The 22547-nt window shown below is 39.5% G+C and overlaps 1 protein-coding gene and 1 long non-coding RNA gene across 3 annotated transcripts in view; one reads left to right on the plus strand and one right to left on the minus strand.

Moving 5' to 3' along the window:
• iqsec1b (IQ motif and Sec7 domain ArfGEF 1b) overlaps positions 1 to 4304 on the minus strand; it is a 404551-nt gene extending 400247 nt beyond the window's left edge. The window contains exon 1 of one of the 2 annotated variants that reach the window (XM_052017343.1): positions 3837 to 4252. In XM_052017343.1, coding sequence (XP_051873303.1) covers positions 3837 to 4099 — 263 coding nt within the window. In that variant the 5' untranslated portion in view covers positions 4100 to 4252. Of the gene's footprint in view, positions 1 to 3836 lie in introns of both variants that reach the window. The other variant, XM_052017347.1, reaches the window with a different exon arrangement.
• LOC127571200 (uncharacterized) lies at positions 4016 to 8283 on the plus strand. Its single transcript, XR_007956456.1, has 2 exons — positions 4016 to 4163; positions 8030 to 8283. It is a non-coding gene; the product is annotated as an uncharacterized LOC127571200 (long non-coding RNA).
• Positions 8284 to 22547: the final 14264 nt, after the last annotated feature.

Genomic DNA, 22547 nt, shown 5'->3' on the forward strand with positions numbered 1-22547 from the left:
TACTGGTAGCAACTTCTGGATAACCACATTTAACTTTGTATGTATGGCTTGCTGCCCATTCTCATCTTTGCACCTTTGGCGCAACTGCACTTTCCTTTGGCGCAACTGCCTTTTAAAATGTCTCTATAATTCAAAGAAACATTTAAAAAATAAGATTTACTTACAAATACCTAAAACTAAAGATAACAAAGAAAAATAATCAAGGTCATCAACCCAATTCAAATGAAAGAGGTCACAGTACTTACAGCCCTAGCTTGAATAAAACAAAGTAGTTGGATGTGTTTCAATGTACAGACAGGGAAATCAAAGAACCAGCCCGTGAGAATGATATCACTGGTAGTTCTCGACGGAACCGCTGACTGGAGGAAAGTATGTTTCACTCCAGTGTAATACTAGCAGGATGCATTAGCAGTTCTTTTATCATTACAATTGCAAAATCAACACCAGTATCTTTCAACAGGCCCCGATCCCCAAGTGAGCTTCAGGTGCTTTAAAAAAAACAATTTTGCAAACAATTTTACCCAATTCCTACCTTGACTCAAAGTAATACTGGAATCTTTACTATCCAAAAATATCTCCATACTGCTATTATGCTGCTAAACATGTGTATAGACAAGTACAAGGGATAGGCAACAAATTATGGACAAGCTACATTGAAGCTTGGTGAACAAAATTTATGAAGGAGCTAGTAAAATCCTAGGTGATAAATTCAATATCTTTGATGCGTTTCTGTACCATGAAGGGATTGAGAGAATAATGGGAAGCCCAAGCTAATACATACTGTCTTGTTGTGTCAAATGGTACATATTCTCCTCAAAAAAAATCTCATGTTTCAGATTTCCAGCACCTGTATGTTTTTGTTTTGCTTTTCAATCTTGGTCCAATTTTTATCTATTTCCATTACTCTCTTTTCACAAAGGCTGCCTGACCTCCTGTGCTTTCCTAGCATTTTCCTTGCTTTCAGATTCCCAGCAGGTGCGGTTCTGTATTTCCCACTTCCATCATGGTTTTTGTTTCCTCCTATACTTACCCTGGATTTGCACCTCCTTCAGACAAAATCACCTGTCATTAACAAGCCACCTTCACCCTCTCAATTAATTCCAATCTACGTCAATCACAGTCTTGGTCTCAACTCCAACGCACACATTCCCTTTCTTCCAGCCAACCTTCCCTTTCTTTGAAACTTTAAATATGCCTGTTGTTTCCTAAACATTCACATTCCTCAAGAGTCATCAACCTGCAAGGTTAACTCAGTTGATCTCCCCAATGATGCTACTGAGTGTTTCCAGCATTGCTGTTTTAATTTCGTATTTACAGCATTTCAGTTCTTTGCCACTGGCATAACCCAAATCAGAAAACTGCACTTATAACAAAAGAAATTTAAGAAAGATGCTGGAAATACTCCACAGGCCAGGCAGCATCTGTGGAGAGAGAAAACAAGTTACCAACTTCAGGTGGATGACTTTTCGTCAGGACTCAAACTGTACTCCTTTCCTTCAAGATGTTACTGCAAGTTGGGAGGGAGGGGAATCTAGCCACCGTTACAGTTTGCATTGCTGAGCCAAATATGCATCATGAAACTTGCAAAAACAAAGTAGTTTAAGTACATCGGCCAACGCCATCTTCGAGCTGAAAAGACCATCGGAAACATGGCGCCCCCTTCCCTCGTGCTCCCCGCCTCCGCGCATGCGCGCCGCCGCCCCTTCCTCCGTCCTGTTCCGTCAGCGCGACAGGAGCTGGCGGCGAGCTGGACGGGGGACTCAGTGAGATCGATCACGGCGGCGTGCATTAGTGATCGGAAACAGCAATATACACAGCCTTAACGTCACCTGCGATTAAAGATCCAACCTGCATGCATGTATAAAAACAATGACAGGAAAGTCGCGTTGCAAAACCACAGCAAGTATAGTGCAATCAGCCTTCATCATTCTGAGCCATTCAGCCTTCCCTGATCAGGGAATAAAGCCAATCTTAAATGCCGAACTCTTGCATTTTCTTTTAAATTGAACGTCCCATTAAATGCATTGTGAAATTCTACCGAAGACTTCTTTAGAATATGTACTTGCTGATGTCCTTTCATATTGGAATTTAACAAAGCTCGCTTCAACTGCACTCATTACAGCTAAATGGCATTTTACCCGCTGTCATGTATCGATCTCGCTTACAGTATGAATGGATTGATTCTCTTTACGTTTACGAATGTACAGGTACCCATGTCGGCACCTTTCTTTCCAGTTCTCGGGTATTATTAGACGGATAACGGTGCTGTTGTTACAGTTTTCCTCAAGAGAAAAATCCTCGGGCTCACTTTATCTAAGAAATATCAAAACGTTAAAAAGGAAGAGTGTCACTGGGAAATTGCGGGTTGCAATGCATTATTCATCAAACAAGAATAATACTTCCTGTTTTGAAGTATTTTGACACTAAAAATGAGTCGCGATGTGTTGAAACTAGCAGTAGCAGTGTCCAAGTTATCTCGTCGTTGATCCTGAGCAATCATGAAGACAGATACGCCTACTTATTTCATTCACCCAAGCACATGAATAAATTTATGAAGAATGATTTGTTGCTGAAATACACAAATCTCAGAAGTGTTTGTAAATATATAAAGGACATCCTTAACACGAGAAGGCTTTTAAAGTATCGGAAAAGTCAAGGCCACTATTCCACGAGTTTAGATACCAAAAATACCGCGGATTACAGATTAACTAAATGGATTTATCAGAACACTGTCCTAAATACCAAGATGCCACAGATGGTAACGAATATTATACCAGTTTCACTGAAGCAGTATTTTACTTCGCTTCAGAAAAGCATGCAATAAGCTAGCAGAAAGTCCTCCGCGCTTAAAAGATCGTTCAATATTTTGAAATACTTCGCATTAATTGGAGACATCTATTTTTTGACAGAAACTAAACCTATTCGAGTTATTTCGTCTCATATTTAAAATTATAAATATCTACCGCGTTTGTGTATAAACACTTGGAATATAAAACATCGGCATTTGCGTTTCTGAATACTTAAGTTATCTTCTATTTAGTCTCACATCACGTAGACTACTTGGACAGCTAAGAACAGCAGATGATTCTAAATTGTTTTAAGAACTAGAAATAACGACTCGCGTTTATTTTTAAGGAGAATATGAAATTGAATTACATTTTGAGATTAATTTAAATATCATCGATAACTCAAAACTGTCCATTATCTAAAATCATTTTCTTCAAAAAGTATTTGAGACTATATTTTTTTTAAAAAAGGGTTTCTTCCTTAAAACTCTCCAGATCTGTATTCATAACCAGCTACCAAATAAATAACAGCTGGGGACCTGTAATAAAATGCAGTAGCTTCACTTTCTGCAGCCCGTTTCCAAAATGACAGTAAAGTCAAGAGCAATGGGCACAGTCATATGATCACTTGATTCCTTGTAAAGGAAATTACAGGAAATTTATTAAAATTGCCCCGCAATTAGAGATCCTTAAGAGGAATAGCTTAGGTTTCGACTGAGACTTGATTTTCCATGGAGCATCTAAATCCGTACCCATAGAACTTAAATCAGTACATTTCACTCAGTCCCTGCGCTTTTACTTTATATCGCTGGCAAAAAAAAAATCTAGTATGCCTCATGCCAACTATTCCAATGAATATTCAAGAAAGCACAGACCTTACAGTGTCGATAATAACCCTTGCTATACTTGTAAAATATCGGCACTTCAATTTTAAACTTACAACATTAAGCAGCCGGCAAAATTCAATCATAGCCTAGAATAACGGGTAACACTTGGCAAATGGAATTACATAGAACATATAAACCAGCACAGAGTATCATCAGATCTTACTTTTCTTGTTTTAAGTCCTCTTTAATTGATGCTAGAGGCGTATAATTGGCGCTCTGCAAACGGCAAGTGGCCAGATGCCGCTGGTGTTCCTCTTTGAGAGAAGCATTCTCCTTCCACAGCTCGGCCACTTGCTGCTCCAGCTCCTCGATGCGCTTCTTCTGGTTCTCCAGCAACTCTTGCTGAGTCTCGATTATTTTATTTAGCTCTTTCAGATATTCCACAGCTCGGTTCGGGTTCTCCGCTGCGCCTTCCATGGCGAACATACAAGCTGTGCATAAGTTCGTTCGCCCGCGGGAAAATGAATCTCAGCTTTTCCTTAACACTGAGGTAAACACAAAACGCCTTTTCCTAGCTGCTTTCCGCCATTGTTTGTATTGCACTGAGTGAATGAGTGAACGTGTGGCTGGAGGTTTGGCCACCGCCGCATGCCGTCCAGCTGAGCTCAATGTTCATCACACGTACAAGCTCGACGTGATTTTACCAGCTAGCTGTACTTAATTGAGGGAACTCAATTAAAGAGGCAATTTCCAGTATAATTTCTGATGCTACAGCGTGTGCTTTGCATGTCTCTTTAAGGAAAAAAGAGAAATTAGTGCAAAGAGAATGTTTAAAGGACAGGACAAAGCGTTAACTTCGAATTGTGACTCTGTGGGTCCCACCAAATCATGTCGTTAGCGTGAAGGATGTAACTGTTTAGTCAAAACAATTGTGCTCAGATGGGGGAAATACACGGTGACAGAATTTCAGCAAGGTGTTTTAAAATAATGTCATTGCAAACTTTGAAACGCAGCCCATTTAATTGTTCAACAATTCCATTTCATAGAAAAGCGACACCCTTACATTCTGCGCACGGGAAGATCCCAAAAACAACGATATGATGTCACCAGATTTTATGTTTGCGAGATTAATATTGGACGGGACACGGAGAGGACCATACAGCTGTTCAAACAATAAGTGTATTGGGATATCGTGCATCCAGCGGAGAGCAGAGCGGCTTTAGTTTATCGTCTATTTTCAAAGGAGTGTCTGGAAGGTTTCTCACGCAGTGCAATACTCCCGCAATAGCCGAGAGAAGTGTGAGCCAAGACTTTGTGCTCCTCTACTGGGACTTGAACATAAGACCCTCTGACTCAAAGGTGACAGTGTGACCACCCTGAAAAGGATGACACCAACCAACAGATGACAAAATTACTGATGGTTACATATTTTAGTACGATTCCCCAATTTTTTAGCAAACAGTGTAATGGGGCCGAGAGAGCAGTGAAATATAATGAAATTCTTGTGGCCATAAGGGCTCCAGGGTCAATGATGGCCTTGAACTTCTGGCACTTTGAGCATCGTAGGTGAAGGGGAACTGAACAATGAATTGTCCGGTAAATAGGGGCAAGGTTACCATTAAGTGCCTTAAATGAGGAAGGGGAGGGGCTAGAAATAGTGCCATGAAGTCATTTCCCTTCATCCCCAAGAGCAGGGTTATCTCAACCCAAGTGTGGTCCCTCTAACTTGTCCTGTAGCGGATTCCAGCCTGGATTTTGTGCTCCATGTTCTGGAGTAAGGTTTAAAACTTCAACTCAAACGTGAGTATGCTACCATTATCTTGATGAAAACCTGTATGAGTTAGGGTTGGAGGACATGCTACGAATTTTCACAAAGTACAGGCAATGCTTTACCACAGGGACTATTATGACTGAGGCTAAAATATTAATTAACATAGAATTGGATAAGTACTTGAAAAATAAATATTTTAAAGGATATGGAGAAGAACAGCATAATGTTATTGGATGTGATAGGGTGGTTGAAAAGCCAGTGCTGGCTGCTGAAGCAAAGTATTTATTTGCTGTAATTCTGTGATTAAGTGTTAATTTTGCCATGATATCACCTAAAAGTGAAACCTTGACAAGTATTATGTCATGTTTTTAGTAAATAGTTTGATAGTTTTCACCAAACTGTTGCATATTAAATATGGCTATTATTTTTTCTGCTTTGATAATTATTCATAGAGAATCTGAAGATATTTCCAGATTTGACTTGACTTTTGTGATTCAATAGCACTCATGAATCAGAAATATTGCATTTAAAAAGTAATTGAATGGCATGTGTTTTGGGACCTTGGAATAGCATACATTGTGGCTGAACTGGAAATGATTTGGTTCACTGAAATTTTGTCATTTATTGAACATTTTTCCCAGGTTATCTGAAACTACACATGCAAGTGAAGATTAAAATGTAATGTATAACAGTGTTCATCAAACATCTGGACTGCCTATTCTCTCTCTTAAAAACAAATAATAAAATATTTACAGCAAAACCTAGACTTCATTCCCTGCATTACCAACTGTTTGTTTTGCCTAGCTCACAATAGTTCAAAAGCAAAATATTATGGGTGCTGTATATCTAAAATAAAAACAGATAGAGTTGGAAATACTCACTGTTCTTTTACCAGAACCAACTTTGTTTTTTGTTCTGATGGAAAGCTATTGACCTGAAATGTTAACTCTGATTTTCCCTACAGCTGTTGTCTGATCAGCTGAGTAAAACCCAGCATTCTCTGTTTTTAATTACTTGTGCCACATATATACTCATGGTGTAGGCCTGCTTAGCACATTGTAGTGTAACCTACAAATCTAGGGCCTAAACTGACTTCAGAGGGTGGGATCCACAAGGGAAAACTATCTCACATTACGTGAATTTCAAATGTGATGAATTAAGGTAATCCATTTGGCCTTTTCAGCACTCTGTATAGTTACTTGTTGTTATTTTAAATACATAGAAAGAGCAAATCCTCAAGTGATACATATAGAATAGTTTCAAAATATGGAAAGCTGCTCTTAAGCATACATTTGGAATCAAAAATATTAACAAAGTCTGACCTTCATTTTGACTTGCAATCATCAAAGCAGTATTTGACACAGCATGTAATCAAAGAGCCCCAATAAAATTGAAGGCATTGAGGGGAGAGCACTCTGACGGTTGGAGTCATATCTTGAACAAATAATGAAAGTTATTGTTGCTGGAGGCTGATCATTCCCAGAACCAGGCCAGTACTGAAGGGATTCCTCAGGACATTGTCTAGGCTCAACATTGTAAGCAGCTTCATCAATGACCTCCCCTTCCATTATAAGCTCAGAAACAAGGATGTTTGCTGACGAGTACACAATATTCAATTCCATTCACACACGAATGAAGAAGTCCATGCTTATGTAGCAAAACTTAAACAATTTATAGGAAGGGCTGATAAGTAGTGTAAAAATCACGCCATGAAAGTACCAGGCAATGCCAATCTCCAACAAGGGAGGGTCTGACTCTTGAAATTCAATTGCACTACCACCATCAATGTTCTGGGGTAAATTAAGCACCTATTTGAACTAATCCCATTTTGCAGCACTTGACCTGTGGCCTTTTACACCATGATATTTCAAGTGCTCATCTAAATATTTATCAAATGTTGCGAGAGTATCCACCTCCACCATCCCCACAGGCAGTGTGTTCCAGATTTCAACTATCCACTGGGTGAAAAAAAATTCTTCCTCAAAACTCATCTAAATCTATCAATTACCTTAAACCTAAACTCTCTTTCCCCTCTGCTGTGAGGGAAGGTTTCTCAGTATCTATCCTTGTATATCTCAGTAGGTCACCCCTTAACCTTCTCCACTCCAAGGAAAACAGACCCAGCTTATCTAGCCTCTCCTCATTGATAAAAAGCTCCATTCCAGTTAATATCCTTGTGGATTCCGTCTTCATCCCCTCCAGTGCAATTACATACTTTCTACAATGTGGTGACCAGACTGCACACAATCCTCAGTCAATGGCCAAACAAATGTTTTATATAATTGTACTATTACTTCCTTATTCTTATGTTCTATGCCCTGTCTAATGAAAGCCTCCTTAACCACCTTATTACACCTGTGCTGATCCTTCAGGGATCCTTGGACGTGTACATCAAAGTCTCTGTTCTTCAGTGCTTCCTATGATCCTGCCACTCTTGGTGTATGCCCTAGCCTTATTTTATCCTCCTAAAATGCATTGCCTCACATTTTTCAGGATTAAATTTCATCTGCCATTTCTCTGCCCATCGTATTAAATCATTAACATTGTTTTCTAGCTGAGGATAATCATCCTCATTATGGATATCACCACCAATTTTCATGTCATCTATAAACTTACTAATATTGATTTTCCTTCATCATCATTAGGTGCAAGTCCTGGAACTGTTACCCCAGCAGCACTGAGGAATGTCTTCACAAGAATGGCAGGGGTGGTTCAAGATGGTGGCTCATCACTTCCTCTCCAGGGCAATTGGGGACCTGCTGAGTATTTCCATTCCTCTCAGCAACAAGCATTTTAGATTTCCAGCATCTGTAGTTTTTTAAAAATTTTCGGTCAGGGATTATTAATGAATGCAGGCTATGCCCAGATTTATACAAAATAAATAATTTAATTTTAAAAATGTTTTGGGCAGTTGAGCTTTTATTTCAGAGGATCAATAGAGTACTATTCAATCTCTTGGTCCTGGAAAATTTGTATACTGCTGATGTCATTTTGGGGCAGAAAGCTTCATTAAACTGTTATTATCAACTATATGCAGAAAAGAATACATTCAGTCAGATTGACTACATTAAATGGGATTGTGATGTACATCTTTTGCAACAATGCAGCTTCCAATACAATCTTTACTCTTTGTTTCCCCAAAAGTCTTCTTGATAACCAGGGCTTCCCAAAGATGGCAGAAGTGCATAATAATAGAGTCCTTCTGAGGTGGTACACAGAGGAGTAGTGATTAATTTACTGGACTAGAGCAGCCAGAGTTCTACTAATGACCTAGAGACGTGAGTTCAAGTTCCACCATGGCAATTGAGCAATTTAATTTCTGTAATTAAATAAATCTGGATTTTCAAAAGACTACTTTCAGTCAAGTCGAGTTTATTGTCATATGCACAAGTATGTGTATGCACTGGTGCAATGAAAAACTTACTTGCAGCAGCATCGCAGGCACATAATATCAGAAGGAAAAACATAAATTATACAAGAATTGTACAAGAAAAAAACACAATTAGAACCAAAAAATAACAAAGTTGCTTGTAGTGCAAAGTGATCATAATGTTGCTATACTGAGGTAATGATTAGGGTTGTGCAGGTTGGTTCAAGAACTAAATGGTTGAAGGGAAGTAGCTGTTCTTGAACCTGGTGGTATAAGTCTTCAGGCTTCTATACCTCATGCCTGATGGTAGCTGTGAGAAGATGTCACGGCCTGGATGGTGCAGTTCTTTGATGATAAATGCTGCTTTTTTGAGGCAGCGCTTCATGTAGATACTTTTGATGATGGGAAGGGACGTTCCCATGATGTATTGGGTTTAGTCCACTACACTTTGCAGCTTGTTGTGTTCCTGTGCATTTGAATTGCCGTACCAGACCATGATGCAACCAGTCAAGATATATTCAACAGTACATCTGTGGAGGTTTGTGAGAGTGAGTGAATGAATAAATAGAAAATAAATCTTTCTCTGATAATGCACCTAGCAAGTAGTGGTGGCAGGGAAGGCTTGGGCTACAACCCATTGGAGGTTTAGGAGCCAAGCAATGGGTAGAAAATTGCTTGTTTCACACCACATTTGAATGAATTTTACCACTATTGTTGAAAGTTTTGGAGGAGATTATTTCCAGTTTGATTGCATTTTTCTTGGATAACATCAGCAATCTGCAGTATAACATGAATATCATATGGCTACCACCATCTCGGGCTAAATAGTGAAGCAAATGGTTAGAGGATTTTCAAAAGAAACTCAGCTTCTGCAGTTTGAACAGTGAATATGATAAATGCAATGGAAGTGGGAAAAGAAACAACAGGAACGGTATGTTTTGGCCTCTCTTACATTGGCAAATCTGATCTCTTTCTAGACTGCCCTGGCAGAGCCATAGTTTGACAATCTACGGGTTTGAGCAAGGCTGCTGGCCATGGTCATATCAAAGGCATTTCCACATGAGCAACTGCAGTTTCTCATCAGCTCCAGTGAAACGACCAGCTGAGGGCCTCATAGTGATCAGAGAATGAAGAAAACTTGCATTCTGAAAATTATCTCGGTAAACCATTTGTGTGTCTAAATTTTAATTCTGTTCATTATTCATATTTTCTTATGACATCGAAGGAGGCCATTCATTCTGTCAAGTCTATGCCAGGTCCTGGAGCATTCCCATCACTCCCATTCCTCAGCTCTCCCTCACATGTCCATCAATTCCACCCCCCTCTTTCCCCCCCCTCCCCCACTATAATTCTCCTGCCGTCCACTTACAATAGGGACAATTTACAGAGGCCGATCAATTAATCTGTCAGCATGATGTCTTTGGGATGTGGAAGGACAGTGGAGCTCTACGAGGAAGCCCATGCAGTCACAGGGAGAATGGGAAACTCCACACAGACAGCACCCAAGGTCAGGAGTGAACCTGAGTCACTGAAGCAGTGTCGCAGTAGCGCTAATGCTTTGCCACTGTGCCACCCTAGTTTATTACTTCTAAATAAATTCAAATCCTTTTTCACATTTTGGTGTTTTGTTAGGATCTTCTCTTATTTTGGCTAGTTAATCTCCATTGTTGGAATTTCACTGGCACAGTGGTTGGCTGAATAGGTTAATCTTTAATATGTAATGACAGAAGTGGTAACATGCGTATAAAGTGGAATTTATTTGTCACTTTCCAGATGTAGATTAAGTTGTTTGATTAAATCAATGGGGCTTATTGAAGACACTCATATCAACTGCTCCCTGGCTTCACCGTCCACTAGAAACTGTGCTGTTTTCTTTCTTTCAGCCATTTCTCATCTTCTCTCAATCCTTCCACATTGCACTTTGCCATTTACCGTTGCTGTGCCTCTTCCAATATCTTCATTTGTTGTATATCTATATGGTGCAAAATGTTGCACACAACTATGATATTCCCACTTAGAAATATTGTAGATGGCTCCAAGAGTTATTAATGTTGTCAAAAGCATTGCCAGTCATCACAAGGATACTATTGTAGGGGTGCTGCTCAAACTTACCTCACTTGTAGAGGTAGATGTGCAATAGATGCTGCTTGTCCCACCAATAATCCTCTTAATTATCTGGAGGGAAGGAACGGTGGTGGGATGGAAGTGCATCAGGATTAAAGCACAGTGCTGCTAACAGCAGATCTGTAACAAACTGAATGAGCTCTTGGCAGTGATCCTAGATTGGTTGGACATTGATGGATGACAGCTTTCCTTTTGAGTAAAATGTCCTGGTTTATCCTTTGCTCTGCTGATGCCAAGGACAATGATGCCCCAGAGAAGCTGACTGCTCTGGGATGAATGAAGGTGATGGCCATTTTCATTTTTTTTTGTTGTATCAGTGACGATCTGAGGCAAAGTCTTCAATACTGACTGTCACAGATGGAGTACAGAAAATAGGGAAACATCCACTCTGGTCCCAGTTTGAAGGCTGGGCTGTTTTAATGTGGATTGATTTGTATATGCCAGCACTGACTATCATCTTAAACTAAAAGGACCAACATTAGGATTGGTGGCTCAGGACTCTTAAGAAACTAGGGACCCAAGGGAATGGGAACATTTGTGTTGGGTGAAGGCTTTGACAGCTGATACCACAATGAGGTTTAAGAAACAAAGGGTGGGTTGGCCGAGGGCTCCTTGTGGGACAGAGGGAAGGTATTCCTGCTCCCCCTTGCTTACAAGGATTTTTCAGAAATGTTTTTTTAATGTAATTTGACCTTTCTGGCCAACTTGCAGCTGACATTATTGGGCCTCAACTCTTTTTTTAAAAAAAATGAAATTAGCTTCTTGCTTACCTGCAACAGGAGCTGAGGCTGCTGATGTTTATATCTGGAGCTGGGTGGGAATGGTGTGGTCTCAAGCCAATAGTGGAATTTTGCCATATCTTAACCCATTTCATGCACCATTAGCACTGAGAAGGGAGAAGACTTGGGGATTGTGCTAGAGTTAAATTAAGATCTGAATTGCAAGTAATCTGAACTTTCCACTCTACCTACATTCTTGCTGGTTGGGTTGTTAAAATTGATATGTAGACTGAAACCAGAAATGCAGCATAAGTATGGCCACAAAGTATTTGGTATCACCCCTGTCAAAAATATCAATACCATAAAAGCAATGGTTGGTTTGTCTGACCTGTCAACCAGCAGTTACCCTTACTTTGGGCCAAAATATGACCAGATCACCAAACCATACCACTTTGAGCTTAGAATCTCCAGGCCCTTGCATCAACAGGCAGCATCTATTGCCATTGTTCGAGGCACAATCAAGACTTTTCATTGCATCTGGACTGCTGAATGGTTGGAGGTCTCTGGCTCTGTGAGAACCTGAGAAGGAACTGGATCACTGGTCCAGTCTAAGATTGGAGGGAATGGTAATGGGGAAGATGGAGTGTAGAATTTCCTATGGAGGAAATTTATTGCTGGATGTTATGCTGAACTTTAGTACAATTAAATATTCATTAAGGCAACAAAATAAATTACACCTCTGAAATTGGCTAAAATGGAAAAGAACTCTGTATGTATTGCTTTATACAATTGTCTAACAAGGGAAATATAAACAAAATTTAAGGTTGGAGATATAATATTGCAATAATGGCATAATCCAGCAGGAAAAAAAAACTATAGCGTTTTTCATTTAAAAAGAGTTTACTGCAAGTAAAACAATAAATTTGTCACTGAAGGAATGGAACAGTATCTGCAGGCTCACAACAAGTGTTTAAAACAATTCAGTACAATATGTTACTTATGAACAGAGTACAATATTGAAAGAATTACATTTTTATGCAGTTATGAAAACTTAGCTTGAATAGACTAAAGTCTAATTTTTAAACCAAAGAATTGTTTCAGGTAGCAGCTTCTGGTTCCACCCTGCATCATAAAATTGCATCAATTATCAAAATGGTAAAAATCTCTTAAAATTTTAATTATGAATACACATGACAGATTTTATAAAACATAATTTAAAAATTCACGTACTGCAGCAGTAGATTTACAATATTGGTGTTAATTTTAACTTCTCATTGAAAACAACAGATAACCTGTCAAACTAGGACCAAGCTTAACAACTACTCTTATGTTTCTAAATAATCTAGAAGTATTTAAACATTGCTGAACATCAATTAGAAAGGGACTACAGTTTGGGCAATAAACCTTCACTACTTTGTCACAATTTAAAATTGTACCTGACAAGTGGAAAATGGAAAAACACAACGCAGCATTTTATATGCAACACTCACCAAAAACCTTGCACCAGAATACTCATGACTCAGAGATTCCTGCAGTACACACAACATAAAAGGGACAGAACAAAGGCTACATATTGAGGACAGGTGCTGGTGAAATAATATCACATGTGCAAAGGATTAACCAAGAATAATTATTACATTATATGCGACCAAAATAATTTCTTTCTCATCTAAAGTTCCAAATCCCATTCTGAACCAGGAAGTCAAACTGATGAATCTGGAAAAAAAAAATTGAAGGGGCGGGGGTTACCTTTAAGACTGCTGTCATCAGCACATGCAAGGGGTGGTCATGTAACTTCCTGTGTGTGCTGATTATATTAGTGCAGCTTGTGATTTGCTAGTGTGGTAGACAGACTCCATCATAAGCATCAGCTATGGCTTAGGCATAACAATTAGATAAAAGATATTGAATGATGTCAGACATTCTAGCCCAATATTTAATCCAATCTCAAAAGTATGAAGCCATCTAAACAAATACATTGTGTTCACAGTGTTGGTTACCTACTGTTTGTGAATATATTCTTTCTAAAACAATATAAATTATTGTTAAGTAACTGGACTGGCAGACAGAATTCTGGACCACTGATCCAGAAGCATGAGTTTGAATCCGATCATTGCAGTGGGAATTTTAAAGTTCCGTGATAACATAAATAGGGAATTTAAAAGGAAACTGGTATTAGCAACAGTATTCATGAAACTGCTAGATTGATGTAAAAACCCATCTGGTTCACTAATGCAATTCATGGATGGAAATTTGCCATTCTTACCCTCTCTGGCGTATCTAGAACTTCAGACCCACCAATGTGGTTGACTTCTAACTGCCTCCTCAGTTCAGGGGCAATTAATGAAAGAGAATAAACCCCGGTATTGGCAGATCATCCACACACTGTGAATGTACATGTATAAGAAAGACATCATGTGCAATGTATTAATAATAGTTGGGACAAAAACTGCAGATGCTGGAAATCCCAAAAAAAAACCAGAAAATACTGGAGATACAGAAAATACTGGAAGTACTCAACAGGTCAAGCAGCATCCCTGGGGAGAGAAACATAGTAAACATTAGGGCCCTTCATCATAACAAGAAAAGAGAAAAAAACAAGCATGTTCTAATTTGCAGAGGAAGAAGGAGTAACAACTTAAAACATGCTTTTTTCCGGTTGTGATGAAGGGCCCTTCACCTGAAACATCGACTCTATTCCTTTTCCCATAAATGCTGCATCACCTGCTGAATGCTTCCAATGTTTTTTGTCTATATATTAAAAATACTGGTTGTTCATTAAAGGTTCATAAATTTCATCAGAAATCTCTTTTCTTGTCCTTTGTTCCTATATTACCCTACCCTTGCATGTCCAAAAATGCTTCACCTGAAGAAAAAGCAGCAAAATCCCTGAAACATCTCCAGTGCTGCCTTTTAAAAGCTCACAAAGAGCTGAAGACTGACACAACTCCTCCTACTTGCAACCTGGAAAATAGTAAAACAAATCAGACCAAGTTTAGAGCCGGGTACAATGGATTAAACTTTACAAGTCATTCCCCTTGTACTCTGTCTCTCACAGTTGTGAATGGGAATTTCTGTATATAGAAATAAATTGATACTTTTCTATCAGTGCTCATTCTCTATCAGAGCTAAACCATGAGATAACAATGCATTTCAAGTCTACTGTCCAATAATAGTTTAGCCTTTCCTAATAGCTCAAAACCACAACAAACATAATTAGCCTATGGGACTGATTTTGGAGGCAGCAGGCAATTTACTTATTGAATATTTGAACATATTCTAAACAAAGCAATAACATTCTTGGTGTCTAGCTGCTTTTCATAGAGTCTGCTGTTGGATTTGGTCACCGGGTACTCATTTACAATCTGCGCCTTGGCTTAGTCTGCACCATACTTCCAGGCATGATTGTCTCCGGGACCCCAATGACTCTGGTTGATTGTCCCAATGTCTTGTGCCATCCATGAAGAAATCACCACTGTAGATACGGCATGTCATACCCAGGTGGGGATCACAAGGATCTGTGACAAGAAACATTAAGTGGCTGCTGCCTGCCTTCCATGCACAGGTCCGGCAAAAACAAAATCTGACCACATTGGTGTCAGGTGCATTTGATGCACATATCACCCTTTTAAAAAATCGTCATTTTCTTTTCATGTTGTAGTGTTTTTTTCTGATATCGTTATTATCTATGTATTATGTGAAACGCCAATTTAACCAAGGTATGAATAATATCTGATGTACCCAGCTGACTTTGAAATAGGCGAAGATATAATGATGACGCTGGAATTATCCACTGGAGAGAAAGTTAGGGCGTTTCATCTTTTTGTATTTGGGAGAAAAACACTTTTCTAAAAAAATTCCATGTTGCGTGGCTTTCTCCACCCTGATAAATTGTGGAATAAAGGAAGTGTTTTTTTTTAGCTCTGGCACCTCTACAACTAGTTACGACTGGAATGTTAAGCAGAATCAACCTTCGACCGCCTTGCAAAGCAGTACCATTCAAAGGCCGGGACAGCTACGCGACAAATACCAGGAGGCACAAAATACATTTTGTACAACTCCAACTTTTACAAATACCGCCATTGCTATGTGGAACTATTTTCCAGAACCATTAATCTGCTTCAATCGCAGTAAGTTGTATTATTGAATACAACGACTCTATTATTATAAATTACTCTCAACCATTCATTTAAACAGTCGTCATTCTCTTAGCCAAATTGATAAGGTACGAACTGCCTATCTGTGTGGAAGAAGGGTATAAAAATTGATGAGACCAGCCAAGTTCCTCAAATTAGTCCCGTGGTTTAATTTTTTTTAAGTATAACGTGCTATTCCTGAAGTTGTCGCCAAAAAAGTGGAAATGCTTATGTTGAGGTGCGAGAGCGTACATAAACAGACCGCCTTCTGTTGGGATATCACATATCCTTTCTCGCAGCCATTCCAACACAACGTCCGATGCACTGGAATGACACACTTCACTTGCCCCTGCTGCTGTTCTACCCTGCTCTGATGTGGCTTTTTCCTCAGCACTCAGTGAGGTTTCCTTGTATAACGGATGTAATTTTCGTCGGGTATAATTGCCAAAACAATAGACGGAAGCAAGAAGTGTTGGGAGCTCAAACGGAAACACAGACAGATACCATATTTCAATGCGCAATCAAAACAAATGTTCTGTGGGTTACAAAGATACTTAGTATCCCGCACCAAGTATTCAATAAGCCTGACATCTCTCCTGTGTTCTTCTTAACTACATATTTTAGTTCATTAATAATTACACATGTCAAGGCTTCGCGGCACAGGAACTGTTCCGGCGCGTAACGAATAAAAAAACAAAGTAAAAACTTTTTCTAAGTTAATTAAGCGAGGGTCTGCTCGCACGGCCACTGCTTCATAAACGGGCAGATCTTTCAGCACTGATTGTAAACCATTTTCAACAGTCGCCCATTGGGAAGTCTCCTTTTGTGCTCAAATGGTTCCGACGTCTCTTTACGATTTGGAAGTAGACTTGAGGAAAGAAACAGCTACACTCTAAACGTGCACACTTCTCTTTTGTGGGATGTTCATCTTTCATGTAGTTTAGATTTAAAGACCTACTCTGCTATGGACTTTCCCAGTTTCTCTTATTTTGCGGCACATTTATTCTAATTTGCTTTTGGATCTAGAAAATCTGATTTGTTTCATGGATTAAAATTTCATTAAACGAACATTACTGATAAATTAATAATTAATTTAATTCACTTTTAAAATATATTATAAGAGCAGGTAGCTATGAATGAACACTGCACGATCTACGATTCTTCCAAATATAATCTACATTATATTACTGTAATTGCGGGAAAATATTTTAAATCCCGTGGATTTCCTTAATTTACTACCTGTTCAGATCCAGCAAAGGCTCTTAAAAGTAGCCCATCTTTATTGCAGTGTCACGTGCAATAGACTTACTGGCGCCAGAAAACTTCCAGACCGAGGAGCGCAAAGAATTAGTGTAAGTAAAACATTATTATTGGGAAATTAAAGAGACGATGACCTGCATCCTAAGGTTTCAAGGAATGTAAAAAAACATTTGGGTATGCTAGCGTGGTGGTTGGGTTACCAGACTGGAAATCCAGAGGCTTGAATTAATGATCTGGAAAGGCAAGTGTAAATCCCACATGGCAGCCGAGGAAATAAATTCAGTTAATTAAATAATTTTGGAATAAATATGTTGACCATGAAACTACTGGATTGTCACAAAAAAACTTAGTTTGTTCACTAATGTCCTTTTAAGAAATGAAATCTAAAGTCCTTCTCTGGCCAAATGTATCACGGAACACACATCAAGTATTGTTCTGAAATGGCACAGCAAGCAACTGGGTTATGAAGAAAGACAACTTGGGACTGACACACAATGTTTTGCTTGTCAGTCATGACATTGTGGTTAATCTGTGACCTAACTCTGTAACATCTGCATTATCTCCATGTCACTTAGTACATTTGTTCAACAAATATCCAGGAATCTCAAATATAAATGTAATAATTAACCTAGCACTGGCCACTGATATGGAAGGGATTTCCATACATTGCCAAATACTTTGATCAAAGAAGTGTTTCTTAATACACCTCTGAAATGTCTGACACTAATATTTAGGCAAATGCCTGAATCTTATCCAGCAGGAATATTTTCTCAATCTATCTTAATATCTCTTTAAGGTCCTTTTGATATCCTACAAACTTCAACAAAATCATCCCATATTTTATAAATTCTAATTAATATACCCAAGGTGGTGTATTAACTCCTCATTGTTTAATCTTGGAGTCCAGATGTCATTCAGATAAGACTGAGCTGCATTCCCTCCGTGGCACACATTGCTGAACATTAGACTCCAGGTGTGTCCAACCAAGGTTTTGCATAGTTTGTAGCATGACTTTGAATCCCTTTTAATTATTTTCTGTACCTGTCCATGACATTTTAATGAAGTATCAACATTGACCTCTGAGTCTATTTGAACCTCTGCCATTATTCAAGCTAATCACCCTTTAGCTAGTACTCTGATCTGTCTGCTTTTGGTGCAAGATGAATGATCTCATATTTGAAATCAATTTTCCATGTTTTTTCCCATTTAATTCATTGCTTTGTAATCTTGTGCTTTTATGTGTTTCTCTTCTTCTTCTGTTTTTAGCTCATTCCTTGGGGTTGAGGATGATTTGCTTCCACTCCAGATGGCTGTTGAGGCCAATGTGAGACCTTTAAAGTCTGTCACAAGTGCGGCAGGTGGTGCTGATGGGTGATTAGATAGCTGGTGCCTCTGCTGCTTATGCTGGATACCAACATGTTCCCAATGAGCATGAGCTGTCAAGGGCCAAGGGTTCCCAAGAGTCAATGGAGATACTACACTTTTTCAAGGAAGCTTTGAGTATCTCCTTCAATTGCTTCCTTTGTCCACCTAGTAATCTCATACCACAGTTGAGCTCAGAGTAGAATGTCTGTTTCAGGAGTCTGATGTCTGGCATGTGAACAACATGGACAGGCCATTTGATCCAACTGAATGTAATTAAGGTTCCACTGGTGGGCATGTTGGCTTGGGAGAGGATGCTGACATTGGTTTGTTTATCCTGCTAGTGGATTTGGAGGATTTTGTGAAGACAGCACTGGTCATCCCTGTCTTCAGGAGGGCACTATTGCCCAGTAATCCATTAGCATTGTAATGGGATTGATGTCTTGATCTTCAAGCACATGGTTCCTCAGATGTCCAAAAACTGTACTGGTGCACTGGAGGTGATTGTGAATTTCATCATCAACATGATGGCTTCTGAGATACGGAAAGTGATCCACGTTTTCCATGGTCTCATTACCGACCTTCGTTAGGAGGTGGTGTTGTATAATGGAGGCAGGTTAGTAGAGGATCTTTGTTTTGCAAACATTAAGAGTAAGGCCCTTCTCCCCTGTGCTTCAGTTAACAAGTCTATAGTGACTTAGAGCTCAGCATCCAAACATGTGTATACACAGACATTGTCTCCATATTAGAACTTGATGACTGAAGAGTGCAGGCATCATGGATTGAACATGCAGAGTAGTTCCTCCTGGCATGAAGCTTTTTGGAGGTGTGATACAACATTGTGATGAGAAAGACTGAGAAAAATGTCACAATGATGACATGGCCTTGCTTGACACCAGTCTGCACTGAGATTTGGCCCATTGTGGACCTGTTGGTTAAGATGCCATCATGTAGCAGATGTAAAATGCAGGCAAATTTCAGTTGCTGTTCCCTGCATTCTCCTCTCTTGGGATTGACACACAATGAAGGTCTAGAATTGTGCTTCCAGATGAATGAAATCCACACTGAAATTCAAGAAGCAGCTCTTTGACCACTAGGAAGAGATCATTGTGGAGGATCCTCATGAGAACTTTCCTGTGGCATACAGTAGGGAGGTGCTTTTGTCTCCTGTCTTGAAGATGGATATTATTACGGTGTCTCTGAGTTCCCCTGCCATCTCCTCCACCCAAGTTTGGGAAATGCTGTTGTGAATTTGCAACTGAAGTTTGTCTCCGTCAGCTGTGAGAACTTCAGCAGGGAACCTGTCTGCTCCTGAAGTTCTATTGTACAGCTGGCACATGGGAATTTTGACAAAATTTGGCCTGGGATGGCAGCAAGACAGGACCAGATAATTTGCTGTGAGATGGAGTTAAGGACACTCATGTCATGGACAGAACGTTGGTTGAGGAGTTTTTGAAGTGTTCCTTCCACCAAGTGCTGACTGTCCCTCTGCCTGTTAAGTTTACCGCTGTTCTTGAGCCTCGATGGGGTAGGTCCTTAGGTGCGTGTCCTCCTATGTGTGTTTCAATGTCTATGCATCTGAAGCAATCGTCTTGCACCCCCTTACCACTGCCATGACCATCTGGAAGCTGATTTGCAATGGCTCTTCCATATCAAGGGAAATCACAAAAATCAACTTCCCCCAGTGAACAGGTTGTGCGGAGTGAGTGTGGCATCTGGCCTGCTCTGAAGTCCCCCATAACTGGCATCTACGAACAAGGTCTTGGTTTCTCTACCAGAAACACCAGGACTGGTTTGATGAGAATGACCAGCAAATCCAGCTGTCCGTTAACCACAAACACAAAGTTCTCAGAATGGAACTTTCACCAAGCCTCAAGGACTACAGGCTCCTGAAGGCCAAGGTTCATCAGAGAAACAGCCAAACTAAAGAACAGGCAGTGGATGGAGAGAGTGCAGGAGGTATAGCAATTTACTGATAATCATGACAGGTGCAGATTATTCATTGATGTCAAGCCCAGCTCTGGCTTCCATGCAGTGTTCTCCATCTTTGTGAGTAATGTGAATGCAAACAAATATTTACAGATGTCCTGTCAGCTTTGAGGCCACAGCATGGATATGATTTTCAATTCTTTTTTTTTGGAAATGCCTAAGTGTTGCCATTGTAGGGATACCTGACCCTGGTCGAAAATGACCACAGGTGTTATGGTTGGTTATTAATGTGAAGTTTGAACCTGATAGATACTGAAATCTTTTGGGTCCTGGCTCGTGTTTCCAGCTGGTGGGGGTGAGTTCATCCTGGTGGAACAAAGGCATCTCGCTCAGCTCCCATCATCACTCAGTGTATACAATGACTTTAAGCTCATTCCTTCTGTCTCCTGCATTTGTATCTAAACTTGGGGGGTGGGGGGGGGGGCCTCTGCCTCCGCCTCCACCTCCACCTCTACCTCCTGTGCTGCTGTTAAATTCATGGAATCTTAGTCACATTGTTATTAAACTCGGGGCTCTTCTCTCTCCTGCATTGCTATTAAACTCAAGGCATAGACTAAGATTGCCCTGTGTTTGCAGTACTGTGCTAAGCACTTTTGATCAACAATATCAGAACAACCAGTCACCTCTCCTGGCATGTGCCTGTGGGTCCATAAAATTCCTGAGGGCTCCAGTTGAAGTTTCTTCTCAATTTCTCGGATTAGTGGTTCATGCACCACTAATAAATTAATTCGTATCACATCTGAGCCTATCTCAACCAGCAGGATGAGCTTTTTTTGCCTACTCCCATGGCTTCCTTTAGATCAGATCAGATAAGATTAGTTTATTGTCATGTACACTAGGGCGCAGTGAAATTCCTTGCTCACATGAAGCTTACAGAATAAACAGTATAAATGGTAATACAAATACAACAACAAATAGAGCAAGCACAAGAGTGGTGCAAAGATAACAGTGCGATCAGAAGTAATACAAAAGGGAAATGCTAAGGTGACAATAACAGAATAACCAAGTGAGGTTGAATTAAGAGTCCAAGAATGTGGCAGCCCCACCAGGAAGCAGATATTATTTGCAAACATTTTCATCCATTCCGGAAATACTTCCCTCATGATTTTGTAAATTCCCAATCTTTTGATTATGTAGTTCAATTCTGGGTCTCCAATTTTTTTTTGTCTTTGGTGCATTTTGGCTTGTGCTTTTGCTCCTATCTCTGTAGCTGCTGTTACGTTAAGTGGTTCAGCGTCATTAGCTCAGGTACATGGCTATTCATCGTGTCCTCTGCAGAAAACACAACATTACAGCACAATACAGGCCCTTTGGCCCACGATGTTGTGCCAACATTTTATCCTGCTCTAACATTACGAAAAAAGTTGCCTGCAGTAGGCACAGCACGATATGTCAACAATCTATTAATATTTTCAAAATACCCCACAGTAATTCACAGGGATCGTTCTCCCAACTAACCAACTAGCTTTGAATTGGTAAACAAATCAGGTTGTTTCAAATATTTATCAATATATTCTTTTACAACAGGTTTTTAAAAACAACTTTTAAAGTTGCTATGTAAAAATGATGTTGATTTTTCAGCTAAGGGTTAGAGTTCATACAAGAATTTGGGTAAATATCACCCTGTAATACAATCATTCACTTGGAATCTGCTCTGTTAGATTCCTACCTGACTGTCCGAGCAAAGGTTTAGCAAAAGTAGAGCACAGCATTCTCATCCAATGTTGATTTTAGTTCACGTCGTTAAATTCAAACATACATTTAACAAACTTGTGTGGGAAAATGTGACACAATCATCAAAGTCTACATTACAACATTAATCCATTTGTGTTTGCTTTCATTTGCTCCAAATTGACTTATTATCAAAGGAGTCACAACATATTCTAGCACCTGCTGGTGAGCTACATTGAATCCATGACTAATCAATTCAAAGTTGTCATCCAAAAGTTGGTGTTGGTAATGGAAAATCTTTACATCTAGTATACTTGTTAATTCAGCTATCTCAGACCGTCATTTTCTACTGGTAGAATTGGGACACCTACATTAAGGCATAAAAATATTTAAAAGAGAAAAAAAACTGAAATTAAAGGAAACAATTTACCTTTCTTAATGCCACGATATTCACCAAATCCCTTAATCCTTTATCTTTCCTGAAATACATCAAATTAAATTCTAGACTTAATAAATTGTATTTTTGTGTGGC

This window comes from Pristis pectinata, chromosome 6 (assembly GCF_009764475.1).
Source record: "Pristis pectinata isolate sPriPec2 chromosome 6, sPriPec2.1.pri, whole genome shotgun sequence".
NCBI lineage: Eukaryota > Metazoa > Chordata > Chondrichthyes > Rhinopristiformes > Pristidae > Pristis > Pristis pectinata.